The sequence below is a fragment of the Lampris incognitus genome, chromosome 20 (genome assembly GCF_029633865.1).
Source record: "Lampris incognitus isolate fLamInc1 chromosome 20, fLamInc1.hap2, whole genome shotgun sequence".
NCBI lineage: Eukaryota > Metazoa > Chordata > Actinopteri > Lampriformes > Lampridae > Lampris > Lampris incognitus.
The window spans coordinates 30,691,354-30,717,948 of record NC_079230.1 but is presented as its reverse complement, the minus strand read 5'-3'; the positions used below and the strand labels follow the sequence as shown (position 1 = coordinate 30,717,948).

Here is a 26,595-nt window from a genome sequence, read left to right as displayed (position 1 = left end):
TGGTCCAGTTGGGGCTGCTGGTGGTCCATTTGGGGCTGCTGTTGGTACAGACGGGGCTGCTGGTGGACCAGTTGGGGCTGCTGGTGGTCCAGTTGGGGCTGCTGGTGGTACAGACGGGGCTGCTGGTAGTCCAGTTGGGGCTGCTGGTGGACCAGTTGGGGCTGCTGGAGGTCCAGTTGGGGCTGCTGTTGGTACAGACGGGGCTGCTGGTGGTCCAGTTGGGGCTGCTGGTGGACCAGTTGGGGCTGCTGGTGGTCCAGTTGGGGCTGCTGGTGGACCAGTTGGGGCTGCTGGTGGACCAGTTGGGGCTGCTGGAGGTCCAGTTGGGGCTGCTGTTGGTACAGACGGGGCTGCTGGTGGTCCAGTTGGGGCTGCTGGTGGACCAGTTGGGGCTGCTGGTGGTCCAGTTGGGGCTGCTGGAGGTCCAGTTGGGGCTGCTGTTGGTACAGACGGGGCTGCTGGTGGTCCAGTTGGGGCTGCTGGTGGACCTGTTGGGGCTGCTGTTGGTACAGACGGGGCTGCTGGTGGTCCAGTTGGGGCTGCTGGTGGATGAAGTGGGGCCACTGCTACCTGAGGGTCTGCTGCGGCCATTAGTGGTCCAGTCAGAGTTGGTGGGGGATCAGGCAGGGCCACTTGTGGTCCAGCTGGGGGTTCAGCTGGGGCTGCCACAGTTGTCCTGTGGCACCTTGTGGGAAACAGCCTCCAGTGGAGAAAAATTGAATAATTTTGAGTAATAATAGTTTGCCTAGTTTAAGTTACAGGTATAATCTGCAAAAACAAAACAAGATAAAGACTCCTATAAAGATAATCCCTCTAAATCACCACTTATGACCCACAAGACGTGTGTGGTGGTGTCTGTAGGGTCATATTTTGCTTTACTCTGAGCAGTGGTGTGTAGCCCCCAGTCAGTACAGCACACAGGCTTTGAGGTAGAAACACTATAAAAACATGGTGACCAATAGTTACATCCCATTCTCTGTCTCTTTCCTGTAGTGAGAAGTGGAGGAAGTGTACAGTAGTACACTGTAAATATGGAAATCCATTAATAGAGACACCTATTACCTACTGGCTGGAACTTTGAAACAAGAAAGCTAAAAAGTGCTGATTGTTCTACTAAACTACTTGTACAAAACGCTCCTTATTTAACAGGAGTTTGTTCCCAAGATGGTGTCACGTGATGGAGATGTTTGCATAGTCTGGTTATATGTCTGCTGCTAGATGACAAGTTGGCCTCTACACTTCACTTTTTCAACTGGAACTGTATCATTAAATTAGAGTAGGGCTAATTACCTTGTCTCATACTGCTGTCTTACATCATGCTGCCTTACGTGTCTGTCTATCACTCTTCTCTACTCCATCACAGTAGTTTTGTGAACTTTAGCAACTGAATTTGTTTGACATAAATGAGATGCTCAGCATCACAGTGACTGCAAGGCTGAAAATCTAACACAGAAGTGTCTCTTCTATTAAATAAATACCAGAGCGTTCTTACCTTGAATAACAACATGGTAAAGACTCTTCACACGTTCGAGACATGGCACTGATGTCTCAGTCACGTGCCAACTGGGTGCCAAAACATCAGACACCCCGGTGTTTGGCTTTCTGCCAGGGTTGGAAATAAAAATAACTGCCTTTGTTCCAAGGGCCTGACATTTTTCAAGCTGAAAAAGACACACACACACACACACACACACACACAACAGTAAAAGATAATATTAATTTTAAAATGTCTAATAACATTTAGAGATTGCACTGCATTAAAGAATAAAGGGAATCGCATACCAATATATATGCTTCATCAATAATGTGAGACGTGGTCCGATTACATCAAATTTGGCCATTTTTTTTTCAGCCTCAATTTGTGCAGTTGCTCTGCCTTGCAAACTTTGCATGTTTTACAGGCAACATTTAGTTGGGTCTGGCAGGCGACACATTTTCTGGTTGTTGATCCCAGGCCTGGCCTTTTCAGACAGACAGACAGACAGACAGACAGACAGACAGACAGACAGATAGAGGTGTGTGTGTGTGAGAGTGTGAGAGTGTGAGTGTGAGAGTGAGTGAGTGTGAGAGTGAGAGAGTGAGAGAGTGAGTGTGAGAGAGAGCGAGAGAGTGAGAGACAGAAGTGGTGAGAGTGGCTCTGAAAAGAGCCGCTGGTTTATAATAAAAGAGGAAGCAGGATGTAAGGAGATGGGAATGGGACAGAAGCTGTTGGGCAGGAGAAAACAGAAACATGGTTAACTCTCTTTCAGCAAGCCTTACTGGATCCCCCATGTGATAAACGCATAAGTGTTACAAAATAGATAACTAAGATTCTGTTATTTCATAATGCAATAAACTTATTTAGTCAATTTCCACATGTAAACTGCATAGATGTTATCTCTGCACAATATAGATCAACTGAACTGCACTGAACTCATTTAAAATAATTCAAAACAATGCAGGCCCGTGACAGTGTTATTAATCATTAATGTGCAGTCACTGCAGCCTCCTGTGATTAACTAATTAGCCAATTATCAAACAGTCCTCCAGTACTGACCACCTTACTCTGTAACCCAGCGTTACGTTAATAACGTTGGACTTTCTAGTGTCTGCCATGACAAAATGGCAGCACTCCTAGGCAGCCTGAAATATAAAACAGGTGTCTCTTCATCTCAGCTGACAGGGAGGGAGGATTACAGACATATTACAGACGGGCGGGGCCATAAGACACATTACTACTCAACTAAAGTCTTCCCCTTAGCTGCAAGGCTAAATGCTAACAGAGCTAAGTGATGCTAACGCCCTAACGTAACTTTAGAGTACACTTCCGGGTAAATTCAAGCTGCTCTCCTCAACTCTCTGCCGCTAAATGACGTGTAATTAACATGACAACACACACGCGCCACCTAAAATCATTTAAACAGACGTTAATACGTTTAAAACACAATAATCAGCCGTGTATCTTACCAGATTTGGGTTTGGGAGAAGAGGGGGCGCTTGTTTTATACTGTACGCTTCTTTGTCGGCTTTGGGGAGTTGTTGACAATGAGTAAGGTGAGTAATGCAGCGCCCCCTGCTGGCACTCCATGGAAATACATGCGTGTACATTTCACGCGTGGGTGAGGCAAACCGTGACACTGGCACGTTTTATAACAGTGGACAGGCGTGTGTATTACACGCTTTGGCATTGATTTTAGGTCCATGTGCATGATTCCTTTTTGTTCCAATTTAGTTTTTGGTGTGAGTCTCTCTCTTGCATATGTTGGGCAAATAAAAAATGCATGTTCTGTAGTCTCTGGTTGGTGGTAGACATCACAGTTCCCACTTTGATGTTTCCCGATGAGTTGCAACGAGGGATTCAGTCTTGTATGACCTAATCTGTTCCGCTCTCTCCTGCTCTTCCCCCAAGTCCTTTCTACTCCTACTTCCTGTTGGATCCGGTACAGACGTCTTCCTTTTCGATTATTGTCCCATAATTTCTGCCATTGTGCCTTGATTTTGTGTGTTATAAATGATTTTGTTTCTGCTTTGCTGATTGGTACTGACAGTTCTGCTGCATGACTTGCTTTCAATCCGTTTTTGCCAGTTGGCCCACTGTTTCATTTGCCCTAATACCTACATGAGCTGGTATCCACATAAACTGAACTTCTATTCCCAATCTAACAATCCTGCATAATAACCGTAATATTTCATAGACGATATTGTAAACTGTTTCCTTTCTTTGGATTTTCGGAACCAACAGTAGATACATTGTAGCGAATTCGGGGGACAACGCATCAACAGAAACCGCCGCGGCCGGGAAGCGAACCCGTATCGTCCGCACCGCAGGAGACATCGCTAACAGCTCGACTAAAGGGTCAGACCCGTCAGCCAGCGGCCAGCGTGTCTTCTTATTCATGCACGTTACACTATGTATATATTGCCCATATATTTCATGCATAACAGTGTTCACATAAGCCCGCACATTGATTGTATTTCTTCCGGAATGAAACCGATCCAATATAGGGATTCTACTACTGGCTGAGGTAGTAACCATGGTGGAACAGCTGATATTAAAACAGTCTGACTAATATTCCAGTCTTGGATTCCAGTTTCCTTACATATACCTGGGATACCAACACAAAAACACTCTTTTTTTAAGTTTGTTACTTTCCCAGCTCATATCTAAAATCCGTTCTGTAGGGTGTGAATCTTGGTCACTGCAGAGTTGCCCAGTAATTAGCCATTAACTGTCTCCTCCTTACATAGAGAGGCATTTCTCCAACTTCTACCTGAAGTTCTGACACTGGTGTAGACTTAACTGCCCCACATCACAACCTTAATGCTTGAGCCTGGATTCTGTCTAGCCTTTTTAAAGAAGGACATGCAGCTGAACCAAACACGACAAAACCATAATCTAGGACTGATCTAATTAAAGCTGTATAAACGCTCCTCAAAGCAACCGTATCAGCCCTCCACATAGTGCCTGCCAAGCATCTCATAACATTCAAAAATGTATCATGTATTTCTATTTTATCAATGGGATCTTTCCATGTGACCCTCTCATCCACCCATATTCCAAGGAATTTAACTGCATTAATTTTCCTTAATCCTTGGCCGTAGAGTTTTAAACTAACATCTTCTCCTACCCTTTTCCTTGTAAAAAATACAGTTTCTGGTTTTCCTAATGACAACTTAAACCCCCATCATGTCAGAGACCAGTTTTGAACTTCTATAATTGCCTCCTGCACTTTTCCCCACAACATATTTTATATTCCTACCCCTTTTCCAAATTGCTCCATCATCTGCAAAAAGTGACTTACCAATATCTGGACCTACCTGCTTTTATATATATATATATATATATATATATATATATATATATATATATATATATATATATATATATATGTGTGTGTGTGTGTGTGTGTGTGTGTGATGGAGAACAGTAGAGGACTAATCACACTACCCTGAGGGGTTCCATTCTCAACTACATATCTCTCTGAAAATTAGTTCCCATCATGATCTCAAATAGCATGACCAAATAAAAAGTCCCTAATCCAGTTATATACTTTACCTCTAACACCCATAATATCCAATTTGATTAAGAGTCCTTCCTTCCACATCCTGTCATAAGCCTTTTCCACATTAAAGAAAACAGCTACAACACTCTTTATACTTGAGCTTTCTCGATGTCGGACTCCAGGCATAACAGTGGCTCTAAATTACTACGCCCTCTTCTGAACCCACTCTGACATGAAGCGAGTAATTCACTCTTTTCTATGTCATACGTCAACCTTTCTGTAACCATTCTTTCCATAATTTTGCATATGTATGATGTCAAAGCTATAGGCTTATAACTAACTGGAGTGGTAGGGTCTTGGAAAGGTGGCTGTGGCAAGGCTGGGTATATCAGGGGTAGGGTGAGATGCAGGTGGTGGACCTCTGCTCTGCTTGCCGCACACCTGTCTCCAATCCTGGAGAGAGAGAGAGAGAGAGAGAGAGAGAGAGAGAGAGAGAGAGAGAGAGAGAGAGAGAGAGAGAGAGAGAGAGAGAGACACACACACACACAGGGGAGAGAAACTAGGGCAGGGACACTGGGACGAAGAGGGTGAGTCCTGGGAGGGCATGGGGATGGCTGTGACAATTCTTAGGTTTTAATGTACTCCTTGCCTAAAGAATTTCACCTAAACTGGGCCATGTGCCAACTAGTCTAGCTTGACATGTTGCAAAATTCCATAAAGTAAAAAAAAAAACTAAAAACGCTGTATTGTTTGAAGTTTATTATGAAATAACTGTAATTTTAAAACTATGAATTTAGTTTGCAGCTTAAATATTATAAACTGTAACATGTAACTGGAGCCAGTAAGGAAATCATAGTCTGACATATTGAAAAATGTAAGAATGAAGAAATATAGACGACAAAGTAGCAGGTCTGTGTTGCAGTGAGGTGAAGCTGCCCCTGTGCTTGGGGCCAGTAAGGATGGTCCTCACACACCCCTTCCTTACTGACACAGAAGCCCTTGATTTAAAATGCCTCAATAATTGTCATTTCCCTGGCATCACTTCACCTCCAGTATATGGAAGACACCACCAGACCATCCGGAGATGCACCCAACAATCCTGAAGGAGACAGCCACAGCTTGACTCCTGGACTGGCATCCGTGTTGCAGTGGTGAATGCCCTGATGCCCTCACTCTCATTCATGGCCCCCAACTGTACAGACAAAACACCATCCAGTGCTTGCTGCTCTTCCAGCACTCTGGCAAGAAGTGAAGCAGTCACAGGACAGATCCAACGTTGCTGATAGTCAGCCTCCCTCTCCTAAACAAATGCACGTTTGGGTTGGTGCACTGGCCAGTTGTTGCCACTTGAAATGCCCTCTGTTGCTCCTCTGACAAGGCCATGCTGCCCAGGGTAGCCTCTGGTCCCTGATGCCCCACAGACTCCACAATTTTAGGAACAGAAAGCATTGTCAAGATGTATGGTTCCTCTTCTGGCTCAGGTGAGAGAAGCCAAGACATTCCTGAGAACCTGCCTCTGAGGTTATCCCTCAGCCTGTCGCAATCGGCAGCAGTTGGCTCTCGTCAGTGGGTTAGAGGGCTTATTTGGTGGGTGAAAAACCTCTTCCACTGAGTGTGTCCTCTTAGCTGCCTTTGGCTTCTTCCACTGACAGGTGGTGTCTGTGCAGCTGACATTGTGGATAGCAAAGATAGCCAATGCAGCTGCATAGCTGCATTTGTACTCTCCATGTGGCCATTCACATTGTGTCCATATCCTCTTCACCTCTAGCATCACCTGTGTGGTGATGGGTTTCATGTTGATAGTAGCCAGTTAGTTTATGGCTAATTCAAATAAACTTACTTTATGGGAATGTGTGTGTCTAAGTAATTGGGTGTTTGTTTGGGGTTTTTTTACGTGCATTTGAAGAGCTTAATTTTACAGCGTTTGCTGTTGGGGGGGGGTGTATTGTACATCTCTCTGGTCAGCTCACAGCAATACAAAGCTTATTTGTGATAAAGGTTGAATTTGTAAAGTCTTCTTATGGCATTATATCACCATAACATTGGACAGATAAGGTGAGGACACGACCAACTGTTCTCTTCAAATTCATATATAGCAAAGCTGGACAAAGTAATTAAATACATGAAAATTGATTTTTTTAGTATGCATGTTATATTTATATAACGCTAATAACAGATATAACACCGATACGAATATATACATTGTACTCCTCCCTCGCTTGCTAATTTCACTCATCGACATTCGATGGACCTTGTCCCTCATGAAAGCCCTGACAGCATCTAGGCTGCACCGCTCTACATGTCCCCACTTGTAGTGGTTCTCAGCCCTATCTACACTTGTCTGGTCGTCTTTGAAAAAGGGTGCGAGACTGGCAGTCGACACAGTCATGACCCCTAGCTAGATCAGGTCACGCCACTAGCTAGATCAGGTCATGACCACTAGCTAAATCAGGTCCCGCCACTAGCTAGATCAGGTCATGACCACTAGCTAGATCAGGTCACGCCACTAGCTAGATCACGTCACGCTACTAGCTAGATCAGGTCATGACCACTAGCTAGATCAGGTCACACCACTAGCTAGATCAGGTCATGACCACTAGCTAGATCAGGTCACGCCACTAGCTAGATCAGGTCATGACCACTAGCTAGATCACGTCACGCCACTAGCTAGATCACGTCACGCTACTAGCTAGATCAGGTCATGACCCCTAGCTAGATAAGGTCACGCCACTAGCTAGATCAGGTCACGCCACTAGCTAGATCAGGTCATGACCACTAGCTAGATCAGGTCACGCCACTAGCTAGATCAGGTCATGACCACTAGCTAGATCAGGTCACGCCACTAGCTAGATCAGGTCACGCCACTAGCTAGATCAGGTCATGACCACTAGTTAGATCAGGTCATGACCACTAGCTAGATCAGGTCACGCTAACAGGAGAGGCTTCCGTAAGTGCGCGAAATCAAATCGCAAACTGGAGGCTCGGTGGTGGTGGCGACGGTGAAGTTATGCAACCGTGTAGTTCCGTTTAGCCTAACGTTGGCTTTTTACTTCTGGCGTTTACGTTTACGCGTCAAAAAAATCATAAAAGCGGCGTTAATTTGAGAAGATTATCTTGCCGAACAAACGTGTAAGTATCATAAACTTGGGTTTGTCACAGCTCTTATTTTCGGCCGTAATCCAAAAGTCAATGGAAATAACGCCGTTTTTTTTGTCGAGGGAACAGGATCACTTCCGGGTATGTTTTTTTTCCAAGGACAACTTCCGGGTATGCTTTTTTTCCCCAATGACAACTTCCGGGTGTGCTAAATTCCGGATTGACCTACAAAAATACGTCATCCTTGCGGCACAGCGCTCTCTCTCTCTCTCTCTCTCTCTCTCTCTCTCTCTGTAAACTACTAATAAGACACGTTAGCCCCTAGCTAACGGGTCTGACTCTTTAGCCGAGCGCTTAGTGACGTCGCCTTGTGGTGCAGTACATCTCGTATCGAATCCCGCACCGGGCAAGAAAATAAATATATATATATAGATATATCTATATCTATATCTATATATATATATCGGATGATCCGCTGTGGCGACTCCTAACGGGAGCAGCCGAAAGTGTTAGTAGATACTATATATATATATATATGTGTGTGTGTGTGTGTGTGTGTGTGTATGTATGTATAAATAAACGTAACCTCTTGGTTCCGAGGTTGAGACGGACTCGTCGGGGATGCCCCTGGTGAAACGTCTTGAGACGTGTGACCCAGTCGCCTCTGTCGGGTTGTGTGTGTGTGTGTGTGTGTGTGTGTGTGTGTGTGTGTGTGTGTGTGTGTGTGTGTGTGTGTGTGTGTAACCCATGAGGGCTTTATGATTCCCCATTACAGGACAGCCAGTTTTGCGTGTAGCGTGAACAGCTCGGCGAGCGGACGGCTCTGGGAGTCGTGTCGTGTGGATTTGGCAACGGGGGGGGGGGGGTCGTACAACTCAACCCACAAGAAGGTACAATCTTTATGCAACACGTCTCTCTTCATGGGAGGATCCATCGTAGGTCGGCCGCTTTGTCGACGTCCCCGAGTCCTGTGTGACGTGCGGGCAAGTGATGCGGAAGGGGGAACTAGCAACCGCTTAGCGTTTAGCTTAACAAGCTTCCCCGAATTACTGCACCGCGGTAACAAGCACAACTCAAACACCGCCCGACAGGGCGAATAGCCGTTTGAGCCACACTTGACGAAGACGTGACCGTCCACAAGTCCACGTGTGCAGACGCTGCGCCGTCAGACTCCGGGTTATGCGCGGATCCTATCATGGGCGGATTTGAAATGCCGCGGTGCATTGTGGGAGCAAGAACGCCCGCTGGGCCGCGGAAGGCGCAGCGCATGTTGGTCCCTGAACTCTTTTGTCAGTTTCATTCAGATTTCGGTATTGGAGAAACCTTTGCCCACACTTCTGCGGTAAAAATCAAGAACTCGTCCTTTTAGCTAAAGTAATGGATGCCGAGGACGTCGCTCGGTATCGTTTTAGTTAAGAGAGATTTGCTTTTGAGAGTCAGCCCGTGTCTACCACCACCAGATAAGCCAGCAATATGTTGACACTCATCCTACATTTGCATTGGGTCAGTTTGAAATACATTAGGTTTTACCATGGCCCCGTGGCGGCCTGTCCAGGGTGCCCCCCCCCCGCCTGCCGCGCAGTGTCTGCTGGGATAGGCTCCAGCATCCCCGCCACCCCGAGAGCAGGATAGGCGGTTTGTTTAATGGGTGCATGGATCAGCATCATTATTACCCAGACCTTCTTTTTTTTTTTTCTTGTGGCAAGCAAATGGACTTTTTCCACTTCCCATCCTCCAACTTCATTGGAAACTAGAACCCTCAAGTCCACATTGTCTGATCCTAACGACAAGACTTGCAGAATATATGTATTCTCATGGGCCAGAGGAATTTGTGTTCCATAAAAGCAGCACTTGCAGAAAATCTTTTCAGTTAAAGTTTTATTAAGATACAGATGAGTCTGAACAGTTAAATTGTATTATAAAATCAAGACAGACAGCAGAGGCCACCGAGGTCACTTTCAATATAAAATAAAACAAAGCCTTTTTGTAAAACCATACAAACGTTATTCCTCTGGTGTTGAAAGAAAAAGAAGAAAATTTCTACTACATAAGATTCATGATAATTCAGGTTTATACATCATTTCTGCTAATGAAGCCCAAGTAATAGCTGTTTTTTTTGTTTTTTTGTTTGTTTATTCTGTCAGTTCATATCTGGACAAATATTGACACAAAGGTGCAAAGACAAACAATATAAAATTCAGTTTCCCCTACCCAAATGATTCCCTTGTGAACTGGTAGTATGCATCAGGTCATCCTCAACTGATTCCTTAAGTTCTCTTGTAAAATAGTGGAAAACTGATTTGATCTCATGAAGCTGGTCATGAAACCATGTAAAAACATGCATCATGCAGTTAATGGTTTATTCATATTGTAATTTAAGTAGTGAATGCACAATCTACATTCAGTGTTGAGAAAACAGAATAAACATCATAAAGTAACTGACGATCATGTTATGTATAACTCATAATAAGAAGTCTACTTAAGATGTGAGCTTTTCCAGAGTTGGACATAGCAACAGCACCCAAAAAAGTAATAAAAGGTGGTCAACTGAAAGTTAGTTGTCCTGAATACTGGGGCACCACTTGGAATAGCAGTGTACCACAACATAAATCCATTTATCTGTTAAAAAAAATAGACCTTTATGGCATGCTCTTAGCAATACTGATCAGCAAATTTGATTGTGGTTTTGTTATTTTTATTACCCAGACACCTCATATGGACAAAGAACTAACTCTTACCTTGGACTTTATCTAAGAAATGGACTATCAGACATCTAATTCTCCACTTTTAGTTTATCAATGGAGCTTGGGCTTTCTTAATCACTGAGAAAGCTGTTTAGCTCTCACCTGGCAGTGTAGGAGAAGGGTTAGTATGGATAGCGCGCCCGCTCAGCATAGGGATCCCGCGGAACTTCATAAGCCGAACTTCTCGGGACAGAGGTTGTTGGGGAGAGGCGCGACTGCTCAAACCTAAACCCATTTGCCTCAGACTGGACTCTCCGGATCGGACTCCGCTCACGTGCGTAGTATGTGGACATAAGTGCTGGTGGAGGAGGGTGCTCATAAGGGTCAAGGCTAGTGGGTGGCAGACGTTCCCGCTTTACAGCGGTCGAGGAAGATGTTGGAGCTGGCAACGACACAGCGGGGCATTCCTCAAAATAATTGCCTCCGTATGGATTAGCCCTGTACTTCTCGTAGAGGTCCACGACCCCATAAGGATCCCTGTTCTCAAAAGACGACCGTCGCACCGGGTAGGCTGGTACCGCGCCATACATCGAGTTGCTGCTCCCGTATGCAGCCTCATTGCCATACATTCCAGCCATGCTATGTTCAGCAGAAGCGTTTATGCCGTAACCTGGGGGAGCCCCGTAATTCATAGCACCTTCGAAGCCTGCACCCCTGCCGTACCCTGCCACATTGCTGTGACCGGAACCCCGGGAAAAAGCATGTACAGGAGCATAGCTGTCACCATAATCTGGATCGCCACTGAAGCCCTGTTGATAACCCCGGCCGTGACCACGCCCGCCAAATCTCAAGGTACTGTATCCGCCAGACTTTGGCTCTGAGCCGTTTCTGTGGTAGCCATTTTGGTCTAGGGGGCACTCTTTGGACCAGTGGCCTTCCTGCCCGCAACGATAACAACCCGATCTCTCTCCCATTCCCGGCGCAGTACGCAGGCGGCTAGTCGAAAGCTTCACGCTCATCAGTTTGCCTTAAAAAGAAAAGACGCATAATGGATTATGCCTGAGAAATCCTTGATAAATAAATACCGACACTTCCTGCCTGGTCTAAAGGTGTCTTCAAATTGTATCGGATGGGTATCGGAACAGGGCTTTATCTCGTTTCTAGAAAATTAAGTTTTATATTAAGCCTAATACGTTCTACACTTAATTTTAAGCAATCTGTAAAGGCTGTTAACGTCTTCTTATACACTTTCTCAGTCTTACCTTTATTTCTTAAATTTTCTCGTCTGACTTACCTGTGATGTATCCATAACTTTCCTGTTAATTCACAGGAGACAAAGTTACTCATCCCTAATAATGTAGAGCTAATATGACAAGTAAGATTCCCATTACAACCCGCCTGAGAGTTCACCTTTGAAGGCTGTGTTGTCCAGCTTACTGATGGCCTCCATGGCGTCTTCCACTCGCTCCATGTGAACAAAGGCGTAGTCCTTCACTATATCACACTCCAACACAGTGCCGAACTCCTCAAACCTGGCCCGCAGCTCTTGGTTGGTGCAGGCAATGTTGCCAACATGTAGCTTGGTGGAAGCTCTGGATTTGCCACGGCTTAGTTCTACGTTCATGGGCTGGCCATTCAGCTCATATTGGTGGAGGTTGCGTATGGCTTCCTCCGCCTCAGCTTTGCTATCCATGTGCACAAAGCCAAAATTCTTGACAATGTCACATTCTGCAATCTTGCCATACTGGGAGAAGAGCGAGCGAAGGTCAGTTGTTGTCGTTTCTGGTGACAAGTTCCCAATGAATATTTTCACCATTGTGGAGCTTCAATTTAACTATAAAAAAAAGAAATGAAAGGAACAACAAGTTTTTAAAAGCAGAGACTACAATCACGAATGAACAGTCACTTAATAGAAACTATTATGGCCCTTGATTAAAAAGTGTGATCAGTTTAAAGTGTACGCTGAATCAGAATTGACAATATTATGATATGAAAGGTCAAAGTAAAACGTTGCTTCATACACAATGCTTGCCATGAGGTAACAAAGTCAGACACCTGATCTGTGACGTCATCGTTAACAGTAAGATTAGCACACTTCGTAGTGAATTACCACAATTGGGAACCAAAAAATATAGTGGTGGTGGGGGGGGGGGCTCAATATATATCACTTCTCTTGTGCAGAAAAGCTGTTTTTCTATTGCAACCCTAAGATAGCTCGATTTCATTGAAGTTGATTTTTAAATCATGGCTCCGCCTCAGAGAGAACCCATTGTCCCATTTCATCTTAGGTTCGAGGGGACAGCTTGTTCGCAACTGTTGAGTAAATGGCTCCTGGTCGAGGAAACGGTGCGAGGTCTGCACTTGTGGAGGCTCCGGGCTGCGGTCAGCCGGTAGCACGGTGCACCTCATTGTCTGCACCCAATGATGGCATGTTTATTTGCACGAACACGACTGACATTTTGTAGGCTGCTGTCCCAAGCTCCTATCTATGCAATACCCGAGGCTGCTTTGTGTTGAAATATCGTCAACACACAATATGCTGCACAGCGCGTACGCGGTGTCGCGGGTTCGATTCCTCCACATTCACGCAGAGACGCGCGACGCTCAGCCTGCATGCAGAAACCCACGTAGAGCCCAAGGCCGCGCACCGTATAGGCCCCGTTACCGCCAGTAAGCACGATCGATAAGCGAAGAAGCCGAGGCAACCTCATCACGCACATTCCTCACACGCCACACATCACAATGCCGGCTATACGTTGGCCTGCGTCGCCGCAAGTCCTCCGTGGCGAGGAGTGGGGGACCCCCACCACACGCAACAGCTAACGCTAAGCTAGTAGCAAATCCGCTGGCCAAATTTTGCACATTTAGCCCGCACAACGGTAAAGCGACTTCGGGCGAAAACGGGAGTCGTTCTAGCCCGACCCAGTATATTCCCCTTTACTCGACGACGCCCCCGTTCACCGCGGCCGGCGGTTTTGTCCGTACCTGTAACGTTACAATGAGCAGCGCGACCCTGGATGCGTGAAATGGCGGCTCGGAGCAGACGGCTAACGGCTTCCAGTGTGCTATGCTAGCAGTGCACCTTGAGCAGCTAGCGCGGCAGAGCACCATCACCGTGGGGACGGAAGTGAGGGGGAGTCGCTCTCCGGCCGGTGGCGTTCCCACGTCCGCGCTAACTGGCTTGAATTAACCACAAGTCGGGGCGTTTTTAAAAATAATAATAATAATTAGGCTGTGTGACGATATCGAGGCAACCGTGTTTCTCACTTGTGGCGGTATGAATTTGTAATCGTTTGTCGAAATTTGGTCAAGGGAGAAATGAGGATTTTTTTCCCTCCGTGACCGCTAGGGGCGCTCCCTCTTTGGCTCGGTGGGAGGGACACCGTGTGTGTATATCCAAAGTTGAGAAGAAGTCAGCAGGCAGGCAGGGCCTTTTCCACCGGGGGGCCCCCGTTCTTGTGGAACGACGACCTGCCCGCCGCCTGTTTGAAAACCCCCAACCTTAAAACTCGTCTTTTTTTTGTGTGCCTTAACCTGCATTTGTGTGCCTTTACGTTCAGTATCCCACGACCTGTGCTCCGTGGCGGCCGTTTCTGTCTAAACGCATTTACCAAGCGCCTCTGCCGACATTATAGGGGATCGACTACTGCAAGCTGTTCCCTTCCCTCACTGAATGACGTCTTCTCCTTTCTCTTCCCCTGTGCGTGAGGGGTGTGACGCGTCCCCCCCCCCACCCCGTGTGCATGTGCAGTCTGTCCTGTCAGGTCTCCATGGTGACGTGGCTCGGGTCCTGGGTCGTCCTGGTGGTGTCTGGACACTGCTTGGCATCCTCCTCATAGTCTTCGTTTATCTCCCATTACATGTTCTGTTGTCCTCTTGCAATGCTGCATTCTGTCAACTGTGTAGACGCGTCCATTGTCCCGTCCTGGGGGAGAGAGAGAGAGACCCCTCTCCCCGAGGTCTCTCCCTGTTCAGGGTTTGGGGGTTTTTTTATAGGAAGAAACCTCAGGGAGAGCAAGAGCAGGGATCTCTCTCTCTCCCAAGACGGACAACGTGCAAAGGATGCTGTGTTTCCACAATACAACATTGAAGGCGGATAAAGGGAATTATAATGGACTTGTAACATGTATGAATATGATGCGCAGGATGCCAAGCAGTGTCCAGATGCCACCGGGACAGTGCAGGACCCAAGCCACGCGACCAGCACCGTCGTGTAAAAATAAATGTGGATTTATGAGACATATAAAAAGGAAATGTGATGAGGGGGACCGCCATCGCCATGGAGAGCTGGGAGGAGAACCGACTTGCACGTGCACACACGGGAGACTCGCGAGGGTCTAGGGGCAGGATGCTGTGCTGCTGTAAAGCCCACTGAGGCACATCTGTGATATATACCAATAAATAAATACATTGACTTGACCGAAGGCCAGGACCGGAAGACTCGCAAAGGCGCGGCAAAACTGAAGCCTACGTCACATCCGTCGAGACTTCCGCGGGAAAACTAAGCATGTGAGACAGGACTTTTATGATCTCTGTGGGAAGGTTTCAGCATTAACGATACACTGCTTTAGCCCAACAGTCATGCTTAACACACAGACAAGTGCGCCAGTTCACCGTCTGCTCTCAGAGAGCCAGCTCAAACTATCTCGTTTGTCATGTTGCTTTGTATGTGTGCGCATGCGGGGGCACCTCGGGTAAGATTTAATGTCACATTGCCAATAAAAAAAAGTTACTTCCAGACGACAGGATTCACCAGACATTCAATAACTTTATATTGGAACCTGTCTGAAACCATATTAATCCCTTACGAAAGAGATTTACAGCGGCTTGGAGTAACAGATCACCTGTTTAACGCCATAACTGCCCCACAGAGACACTGCCACAACTCACCCATAATCACCCCATTCTTTTAGGCTAAGGGAGGCATCAGCTACATGCACTCCGAATAAGGAACGGTTTTTCAGTAGCATTTTGTACACAGGCACATAATGCAACAACAGACAGGATTTGTCCATTATTAATCCACGCTGTCCCTCCATGTATGATAGCCAGGGTTAGATTATGTGCAGACCAAACAGTACAGTTTACTGCAGCACTGTGGAGATATGGCCCGCTGATGTCATAACTGTAAATAGGCCCAATTATGGCAATGCAGAACTTCTGGGATATGACAGCCAAGTTGTTACCAAGTTCCACAGTGGCCTTCTTACCGCTGCACGGTTATGAAGTATGAACATAAAAATGGGCACATGACCTATTAACCAACCCACGAGTTAATGTCATTAGCAGCCACCACTGACGACTACACGTATACTAGACTGCTCATATGAAAAGACAAATATGTGGAACATCTTCCATCGAGCATTTCTGTCTCGCTTTTCTCAGCAAGAACCTTTCATCACAGGATTAGAATCTATTTTAACAATGTTTTCATTTAAAAAAAAGTGTTCTGGGCAAATATTACTCCAAGATCACTTTAAATTCTGTTCAAATTAATCAGCTGGAATTGCTGGAGTCTTTCACTTGTGAGAAATACATGAGGGATTTTAACATTATTTTCATCAGGGGGTAGGACAACATTCTCCCCCATAGACTAGAGGAGACCAATCCAAATCAAGTTTGAAGCATTAAAATATTCAGGGTGTCACCAAAATAACTGGGTTTATTAAAAACCATATGCACTTTTGACAGTACTGTATGATGTGACTATTTCAGCTGGTATGAAAAATACAAACTTGAACTCCAACCAGGTTCAAAACTAACAAAGGCACCCCTAACAAACAACACAAGCATTTCATGACACACGTACAGGCCAAGCCCTGAGTTCAGCCTTTCACCTGCTACTGCTGTATTGCATGGATGCTTTCCATCCATCCATCATGGGCTAAAGGTCAATGCTACGTAACATTTCTGCTGTTAGCATCAGGCAAAGTTTGAAACGTTGAGAGGGGGACAAAACTAGTCAAGGCCCACATAGTTGATGCTATTTTGCTGGGAAACTGTACACGTCAGCCTATATACTGGTTTTGGTGCCACTACATGGAATTCAAATAGTCTAAAATAGTAAGAAATAAAGCATTCCGACTAGAGAACAACTGACCAATGGGGATGACTGATCAATTTTCAGAGGTCACAAAAATTCAATTAAAAAAAAAAAAGTAACAAATAAAAGAAACATCAAAAGCCTGGAATGTTTGCTCTGACGATGTTTTGTCATTTAAGCAGATAGCAAACCAAAGTAAGAGAACATAGTGGCATCAGCTTCAATGCAAAATATTAACCAGAGATGCTAGTTGCATGACGTACAAGTCTTCTTTTTGGTGAAAATGCAATATTCAATGTGGACCATTGGTATAAACGTTTTCAGTCCATCTAGAATTAATCCATACCCATGCAGTTGGGCCACAATGTTCAAAGGACGAGTTTGAGGGGTGAAAAAACAGTAAAAGTAGGCATTTTGCGCTTAGCACCCTAATGAATAATCACTCTCCAAAACAAGTAAATTTTAGTGAAGTTATTCTTTTTTGGGGGGGGGGGGGCAAAAACATAAAAAAATACTTTTTTTTAATGCATGCTCAATAGTCCAAGTAAGAAAATCAAAGAAAGGTGTATTAGTTCAACTGGATACAACTTTTATTGACAGATACGTTTCATCATCATCTAAGGGACCTCTCCACTCTCAACTGACTGCAGGTACCCCCACCCTTATAAACACTACCGTGACTGCAGGTACCCCCACCCTTATAAACACTACCGTGACTGCAGGTACCCTCACCCTTATAAACACTACCGTGACTGCAGGTACCCCCACCCTTATAAACACTACCGTGACTGCAGGTACCCCACCCTTATAAACACTACCGTGACTGCAGGTACCCCCACCCTTATAAACAATACAGTGGCATGACTGAAACCAACAAGCAGTTTCAGATGCATATTACCGTGACCATTAAAGAGGGAAAGACCATCACTGAACTTGGGGGGGGGGGGGGGGGGCTACGCGTACATCATTCACCATCTTACAATGATGTGATTGCGACTATTCCCCAATCCTGTGACTAGTCCACATGGCCATTATAACTCTAGTTAATGGTCACTCTCATATTTGCATAAGAAACTGGTCGTTGGTTTGGGTCGCTATGCCACTGTATTGTTTATAAGGGTGGGGGTACCTGCAGTCACTGTATTGTTAACAAGGGTGGGGGGGTACCTGCAGTCACTATATTGTTTATAAGGTTGGGGTACCTGCAGTCACTGTATTGTTAACAAGGGTGGGGGGGTACCTGCAGTCACTATATTGTTTATAAGGGTGGGGATACCTGCAGTCAGCTGAGACTGATGAGGTCACTTAGATGAGTGATGAAACGTGTCTCGTCAATAAACGTTGCGTCCAGATGAATTGATTCAACTTTCTTTGATAAAAAAATAAGTCTCAACTACCTTTACTTAAAAATTTCATTTAACAATCTGCTTCATGAGAAAGAAACACAAAATGGTGAGACACGTCATTAAGAAATGAATTGAAAACCCCGAGAGCAAGCGAGAAAATTATCAATTTGTACATTAAAGTCATACAAACAGTGCAGTTCAAAATTTCAAATAATCCTTTTTGAAAACTATAAAATAAGTATGTGAGTATCGGTTTATATCATGAATTAAAGGACAATTCATCTGCAGGCAACTGGCACCTAAGATGCTAACTGGCACCTAAGAAGGAAGATGCCCAAGCCTATTTCCCATGGCATCTTGTACACTTTGTTTTGTGGCACACCCCTTAGATCGATGAAATCATGCGGCTCAAGGGAAATGGCGGCAAAGGAAAAGTCCTGCAGTTCACAAACACACCTAGGAAGAAAGCAGAGTATTCCCTTTTTGTAAATCTGAGTTTGGTGTCATCAATCGCAGGTCGAACAGATTCAATGTTTGAAAATCGATATTAAAAGGTATTTTACATCCCAGTCCCCATTCAAGCAATTTTTTGACAGGAAAAGTTATGAAGATCAATCAAACTGACATTCTATCCAGCTCACCTTGGCAATACAGCTTTAGTAAGGCGTATAGCGTGCTGCGTAAGTGTCCTTGGCTCGCACGGCGCCATAGGATGAACTTCTGGTGCCGGACACAGTCGAGATGGGTGAGTGCTCGTAGGTGTAACTTGCTGAGGTGACTGGTACTCGTCTGATTGGGCTGCGGTCCCGAGCATAGTAAGCGGCTGCAGCTGTGGCCGATGAAGGTGGAGGCAGTGTCCGACGGTCATATGGATCTATGCTGGAGGAGAGCCTTGAAAGGGAGGAAGAAGGGGGTGGGGGAGGGGGGAAATAGGAGAGACGGCGTTCCTCGAAATAGCTTGTGCCATAAGGACGTGCTCTGTACTTCTCATAATAGTCAACACTACTATTATAGCGATCACGATCAATATAGGAGCCTGCTGCTCTATTTGCGTACCTATCACCCATCTCAGCCCCATAGCTTAGTCTACGAGGTGGAGGCGGCAGACCACTCAGGTAACTAGCTCGACTATACGCAGAGCCACCAATATATTCAGATCCTGGAACCCTGGCCATTCCGTAGCCACCCCTGCCATAACCTGGGGGACCCCGAGGGAGGACCCGGTTGCTGCGACCCATCATGCCGTCACTGTGGCTACCGTTCCGACCGACTGGACAGTCTTTCGACCAGTGACCCTGTCTCCCGCAGACATAGCAGCCGGTTTGATCTCCCATTCCCGGGGCAGTGCGAAGCCGACTGGTGGACAGCTGTACGTTCATCAGCTTGCCTTTTGAGGAGAGAGAAGACACGCATGAGACCGTTGGGTTCTGACACGAAAGGGTTCTAACGACTACAAAAACGTTTCATTAACTTCACCGACATCACTGAGCGTGGCGAAACCCCCTGAAGCCACTGCCTACTGACCGCTTATAATGCCGATGGTAATAGATCTTATTAGCCCAATTTTACAACTGATTGTTTGGCGCCGTCTTGACACTTAAGGTTTATAACGTTATCCATTGTTTCTGTTTATGTGGAAAATCAGCAATTGGTTACTCATCACGTGACTTCTGTGCCGATTTAACAGCTTTCCAATTCGTATTTAAAGATAGCACAGACTACAAGCTTTCCCTTGCCCGAGAGTTCACCTTTGAAGGCTGTGTTGTCCAGCTTACTGATGGCCTCCATGGCATCCTCCACTCGCTCCATGTGAACAAAGGCATAGTCCTTCACTATGTCACACTCCACAACGGTGCCAAACTCCTCAAACTTCGTCCGCAGATCGTCACTGGTGGCACCCTCACCAAGATTGCTGACATGCAGCTTGGTGGTGGACTTGGGTCTCCCTTTGCTCATCTCCACATTCATTCGCTCACCATTCAGCTCATGATGATGGAGGTTGCGGATGGCCTCTTCTGCTTCAGTCATGTTGTTCATGTGCACAAAGCCATAGTTCTTGACAATATCACATTCTGTGATTTTACCATACTGAGTGAAGAGCTCGCGCAACTCCTCCACCGTGGTGCTCGAAGCAAGATTACCGACAAAGATTTTCACCATGATGAAATCCCAGCTGGCTTTATCCTGAAAAAAGGTAAGAGAGAACTTGTTAAGCCATCATGCACTTTTCTTTTTTTTTTTTTTACAATGTAAACCAGTTTTTTTAACAACAAAATGCAGGGACTTATTTCTGACAATTGGCTGTTTAAACAGGGTCCTCAATTACTGGAGGACACTGTACTATGTTAGGCTGAGGTGTTCTGTTTAAGACAGTTCTGTCTGTGTGAAGGCACCCTCTTACATTGCCCCCCCCCCCAAATACTTGTCTGCACTGAAACAGTCCAACAACAGATTTTTGTTACCTACAAAATACGGATTTTTTTCTAAGATGGCAACCTGTGAAGATGGCACGACGTGCTTTAGTGTAAGCCAGTAGTAGTACACTTGCTAACGCTGTCCGCTATGTCAGCCCTCGCTAGCAAATGTTAGACACGATTGCCATGGCGACCCTGCCTGCGGCAGTATGCTTGGCACAAACGGGTCAGAAAAAAAAGGGGGGGGAGGTGTACGTACAAGGTTTAACAGTTTATTACGGGATCCTTGGTTACGTTTTCGGTAAACATGCACAACGTTGCAGCACAAACCAACGTGGGTAGAGTCGATTTGCTTTCTGACACAAATTGGGAACCTTAAACGGCGACCATCCTGACGTCTTACTCGGATGTACTTGAGGTGACGACTGATCAGAACGACACTAACTGACCGTTTACAGCCTGAATGCCAAACTACTGTCATCTCACCAGCTAGCAAGACAAATAACATATCGCGCCATTACCCAGCCACTGGCCTCAGGGCTAAAGCTAGCTAGCTGCTGGAGCAGTGAACTGCACTGGAGCTCCGAGCAGAGCGCAGAGAGTTGGTCTGTTGGGCCGGTGTTGTTTTTGCAACGTTTCCACAGGTTTTGGTTTACGTCAAGTTAACCCAAGACAGCCACGGCTGGATTAAGTTACGTAGCCAGAACTAGCTAGCGTTGGCTAGCTTAGCTTAAGAGTTAACTTTTCAAGAGCTGGCGTTTGAGCGGCTTACCGGCCCCACGGGCTTTTCCGGCAGACGGCGGCGCGGACTAACGAGATAAACAGCAAGCCGCGCAACGCTCAACAATGTCGGTGATCAAACGAGAAAGAGATGAAATCTTGGAATTACCCCGAGAAACGACGTGGGCCTCGACGCCAATGAATGAACGAGTGAAATGGCGCCGCTCGTGGAGTGGACTGTTTTCAGGGATGTGACGTCGGTCGCTGACGCGCGTGCGGGCGAATCGCCGGCGGCGGTTGGACGGATTCGTCGAGACGCGCTTCTGTCGTATTTCTGAGCAGCCGTTAACTTTGAGCATCCTAGAAACGCGTCTCCAACTCAGAAAAAAGACTTACCTAGAATGTCGTTCGTCTCATATAAGTTGACGTATATGATTTTTTTTTTACGTTGTCATCGGCTCTCATGTGTCGCGTGTTTTTCTTTGTAGCTGACGTAATACGTACGTTGTCTCGTTTGAATAAAGTTTGTAAAAAAAAATAAAAAAAGCGACGGCGGTGATTTCCGGTTTCGTCACGCCGCTGCGTCGGCTGGGAATGCCGACTTCCGGTAAGGGATTTCCTCTTTCCCAGTTTAACCGCAATGAGATCACGCGTGCAATTATTATAACGGGGGGAATAAGAAAATTGAGCTTTTCTTAAATACTTTCATTTATGTTAGGTAAACGTTTTATTCATAAATGTCAATGCGGTATGTGGGTTAAAGAAATGGCTTCAAACATGTCAATGGAAAAGATCGTGTATATTGTTAGACGTAAACAAAGTGTTTTTGATCAAATCTGGGGACTGTTTCTACACTTCTTAAGACGTAATACTAATGTTGGTAACTTGCTTCAGCAAGAACGAGCTCTGGGGGAGTAGAACAACTCTACCTGATTGTTTATATGCGTAAAAGCAACTGGGAAAAAAACCCACACCCTCTAATCAGTCTGTGAAAGAAACTGTTATTATTATTTTATTTTATTATTTTTATTAATTTAACTTTTATCTTTATTATCTTCTTTAACCCTGCCTTGAATTGTATTACTTGTTATAGGGACGGGGTTATGGGGGGGTGTAGGGTGAAAATGTTTGCTGTACTGTGCTATTACTTGCTTTGATGTAATTTGCAAACAAAATTCAATAAATATATTGCTTAATAAATGTCAGTGCATTAAAACACAATCCTTATTGGTGATCTTTAAAAGAGAACTAAGTTTGCGTTGCAAATCACTGAAATTCATGGAGAAGGAAATCGCAAAGAAATGAATGAATATTACTGATGCCTTACACTTATTAGTGGAGACCCCGTAGCTTGTTTGTTTTTGTTTTTGTTTACTTCTTATTGTGCTTAGGTTGTAATTATGTGTCTGCGCTGTGCCGCTCAGTTCTCCAATACATGACGTGTCATTTTGGAAAAATTAAATTATTAAAAAAAAACAAACAAAACAAAACCAAACATGGAGTTCCGCCTGACCGACGAGAACGCCGTGCGCGTCGCGGGAGCGCGCACAAGGAGACCTACAAGACGCTATAACGGGTTTGAACGATATCATCTCCTCCGTCAGGGGGCGCTAAAGGGTCTTGGAAGGTTCGGAGCGGCCGCTGTTCTGTTACTCAGCAGTGGCAGCATTTGCTTGACGCGATTGGTTGGAAGTATACATGGATTAATCTGCCAGTAGTCGTCAGGGTGGCCCCTTCCGCGCTGTGAGGCGTTTAAACGCGGGGAAACGGACGCGGGGGGAGCCAAATTCACCGCCCAAGTTGTGCTGAGAAAACCAGTTGATTGAAGCCGGTTTGTTTCTGACCACATGTCACATGACTTCTACCTTTTTCTTTTTTTTTCTTTCCTTTTTTTTAAAGAACTTTATTAACAAAAGTGTACAAAACTAGTATACAACAATGTCAACCAACGATAGTCACATTATCAAATTATACAACATTAACACATATATTATCATAAACATTAACATAAATACGCCAGGGGGGGTTGTATAAAGTAAAACAAATGAATTACATACTTAACTAGATATTTTGTAAATCACAAGGCGCTTATATGTTTTTACAGCTTTTTTTTATTCTCACTATCAGATTTGACGCACATACATGACTTCCGCCGCGCTTGCTGACGCGCTACGGTGACGTCACGGGATGTGACGTAGCTGACTGTCGAAATGCGACGCTGCTCCGCTACGCCGCACAGGCTGCGCCATAGCAGCACGCAGCCTGCAGGGGGCAGTATTTACACACACACACACACACACACACACACACACACACACACACACACACACACACACTGGCCACAACGTAACGCTACGTCGCTGCGTCTGTAATCGTACAACGGACAGCAATCGCTTCATTGCTTTTTTATCATTTATAAGTATGTAACATAATTTCCAGAGTTTTGGCAAAATTTCGATAATTATTTAAAGAGGAATAATTTGATAGTTTATGATACGAGTTCTTTCTCGTGGTTTTATAATAATGTAGTTCATTACCCCAATGTTACTTTTTGGGTCTTATTTTATCCTTTTGTGAAGTGCTTACCCGTTTTTATAATCTTGTTGAGTACCTTGTCTGTACTGTCTGGATATCTGAATGTTTGTCAGTAAAAAAAAAATCCTTGGACATCAGGGGGTTTCATCAGATATGTTTCTGTAATATTCTAACAACCTGTAAGCAATAATAATAATAATAATAATAATAATAATAGCTAAGAAAATAACTACCCATAGACACTTATATACTAGATCAGTGTTTCTCAACCGGGGGTCCGCGGACCCCTAGTGGTCCGTGGTGTAATTGCAAGGGGTCCGTGAAAATAAAATATCTTTAAAAAAAAGATGCTATGACATTTATAGAAATAGGATTATTTTACTCAGATGTGACTGAGACCTTTATCTACCTAAACTATAAAGGGTGACAGGACTTTTTTCTCTAATTACATCTGTTTCACAAGTGTAATTTATTGTATTTTAATAAGAGATCTCGCTCCCGTTTGCATTGTTAAAAGTTACTGAATACATATTCTGTGTTGTTACATATATCTGAAAGTTACTGAATACATATTCTGTGTTGTTACATATATCTGAAAGTTACTGAATACATATTCTGTTTTGTTACATATATCTGAAAGTTACTGAATACATATTCTGTTTAGTTACATATATCTGAAAGTTACTGCACAAGAATTCTGTTTTGTTAACTATATCTAAGTTACAACTGAAAGCTCTTATTTTTGCCCCAAAGAGTGAATAAATGCTATAATGCAATTTAAAATGCAGTTTCTACTGTTTCTATCAAATTGCAACCCCCCTCCCCCAAGATCAGGTGGAGGGGTCCTCAGGGTAGATCAAAAATATGCAGGGGGTCCAGGACCCCAAAAAGGTTGAGAACCACTGTACTAGATAGTATATACTATATACTTATATACTACATACACTTTATTTGAAGGGGTGTGCATAAGACTGACATAACACCAGTCATATGACACCAGTCATGAACACGAAGGAGTCTTGATGAACGTTATGACTGTTGTCATTAAGCGTCATTCGGTCAATTGTTATTTTTAATGCAAAGTTAACATGGTTTGAGATGTCTGCTTTCCAGCTACAGATGCGCCAAGTAAATCAGAGCAAGCGGCCTGGTCCCACTCGGGTTACTACAATAAAGACATCTCACACGTAACCCTTCTTTGATAAGGACAGAATTTTACCTCCAGGTCAGCTATAGTATGAGCTGACTGTGAGGGAATAATCTGGACGAGGCACAAGGTAAGCAGAGTTGCATGGAATTATATTGTAGGTAGATGTAGATAGGGAATAAGAGTAGGTACCAATATTCATATGATGGTTAGCAAATACAAATATATATATAAATGCAAAATACAAGTATGAATTATACACTGCAATACCCCTGTTGTGCACAACACCCAAACAAACAAAATAATAAACACAAGGAGATATGTCGTTGGGGCCCTTAACTGGAACAGTCTTACTTGAATAAATCCAGGAAGTGTTTCCTTTCCGTGAATGGCAGGAATGGATCTGTATGTACAAATGAGATGAAGTTGACCAGACAAAACATGAAATACCTTGTTTTCTGTCTGTCTACAGTGAAAAACAAGTGGAAGTAAATTTAGAAATCACCGCCCCCCCCCCCCCCTCTTGCATTTTCCATACCGTCCCAACTTTTCCCCGAGTTGGGTTTTGTACAGGCAGTAGCTGCAGCGGTGTCCGTGTGCACCCAGACTCTCCGTACTGGTTTGCTTGCACATTTCAGGGTAAAACGCGCACCAGGATGCCGCGAGGTTATGTCGAATCCCCGGCCAGTCTACTCACAGGTTTTGCATGCGAGTCTGAAGAATTTGGGTCTTCCAGCAGGGAGCGTGCTGAGACAACATGTTGATCATTTCATAATCTGTTCGTCAACAACATTGTGAGATTGGGGCCATTGCATTGCTGAACATGTAGCAGAGCAGGCCACAACACCAGTCTGAGGAACCTGCAGTTTGTTCAGGAAAAGGTCACATTTCCAGGGCTAAAAATGATAAAACACTAAGCCCAAAATAAGTAGAACCATCCTCAAAACTCCAGAACTTTTCACTAAGAGGCAACCAAAGTCATGTTTAGGGACGACAGGCCGCTGCAGACAGTGGATCTGTGACTATGCACCCCCGGAGGCTCCACTATTGTCTATTGCACATGGCCCTGGACTAAAACCACCTGACAACGTGACAGACGAGCTGCTGATGCAGCTCTCACTCAACTAACCCTTGACTACCGCGGACCCTTTATGACCGCCTGACCCAGACAGACCGTCCACACAGACTGTGGACGGAGAAGGCTTTATGACGTCTGTGTTGATAAGATGGAGAGGTCAGCCAGGAGGGGGAACAAGGCTGGGTGCACATATCTAAATGATGTATTGCAAGTCTGAGGACGGTCGTCCTGGCCTGCCTAAGTGTTTGCTTCCTTTTTGTGTAAAATCGGCACATGAGACGTGTCAAAAGGGGGGTCGTGGACGCAGTAAATAAACACTGGTTTACGAGAGGCTTCACGATTTATTCCCAAAATGTTTGTTCAAAATGTCTAATTTGTTTGAAAAACAATGCCTCAAGAGGGCAAACCACACAGGCCTCGAGCCCCCCTCCCCCCCTAACTAACTAACACCATGTGAGGGAGAGACATATCGTCTTGTGATTGTTGTGGTTTTCTAAGCGGGTTGAAGTTTCCCTACAGGAGAGGCAGATGCCTCCACAGTAGCGAAGGT

At 45.0% G+C, this 26,595-nt stretch overlaps 2 protein-coding genes across 5 annotated transcripts; both read right to left on the bottom strand.

The window, feature by feature from the left end:
• Positions 1-10,188: 10,188 nt before the first annotated feature.
• Positions 10,189-13,879, bottom strand: LOC130130597 (RNA-binding protein 4.1-like). Of its 2 annotated transcripts, XM_056300326.1 has the most exons (3): positions 13,748-13,879; positions 12,173-12,596; positions 10,189-11,789 (listed from the first exon to the last, which is right to left on the bottom strand). In XM_056300326.1, exons 2-3 carry the CDS (start codon positions 12,576-12,578, stop codon positions 10,945-10,947), a joined length of 1,251 nt encoding a protein of 416 aa, XP_056156301.1. In that variant the 5' UTR covers positions 12,579-12,596; positions 13,748-13,879; the 3' UTR covers positions 10,189-10,944. The 2 variants fall into 2 exon arrangements, with proteins under 2 accessions (XP_056156301.1, XP_056156302.1); XM_056300327.1 differs by having other exon boundaries at positions 11,650-12,596.
• A 4,205-nt stretch (positions 13,880-18,084) lies between these two features.
• Positions 18,085-21,517, bottom strand: LOC130130567 (RNA-binding protein 4.1-like). 3 transcript variants are annotated; one of them, XM_056300283.1, is made up of 5 exons: positions 21,455-21,517; positions 19,900-20,335; positions 19,208-19,538; positions 18,793-19,042; positions 18,085-18,607 (listed from the first exon to the last, which is right to left on the bottom strand). In XM_056300283.1, the coding sequence occupies exons 2-4, from the start codon at positions 20,309-20,311 to the stop codon at positions 18,808-18,810; spliced, it is 978 nt and encodes a 325-aa protein (XP_056156258.1). In that variant the 5' UTR covers positions 20,312-20,335; positions 21,455-21,517; the 3' UTR covers positions 18,085-18,607; positions 18,793-18,807. The 3 variants fall into 3 exon arrangements, with proteins under 3 accessions (XP_056156258.1, XP_056156259.1, XP_056156257.1); XM_056300284.1 differs by having other exon boundaries at positions 18,793-19,030; XM_056300282.1 differs by having other exon boundaries at positions 18,793-19,538.
• Positions 21,518-26,595: the final 5,078 nt, after the last annotated feature.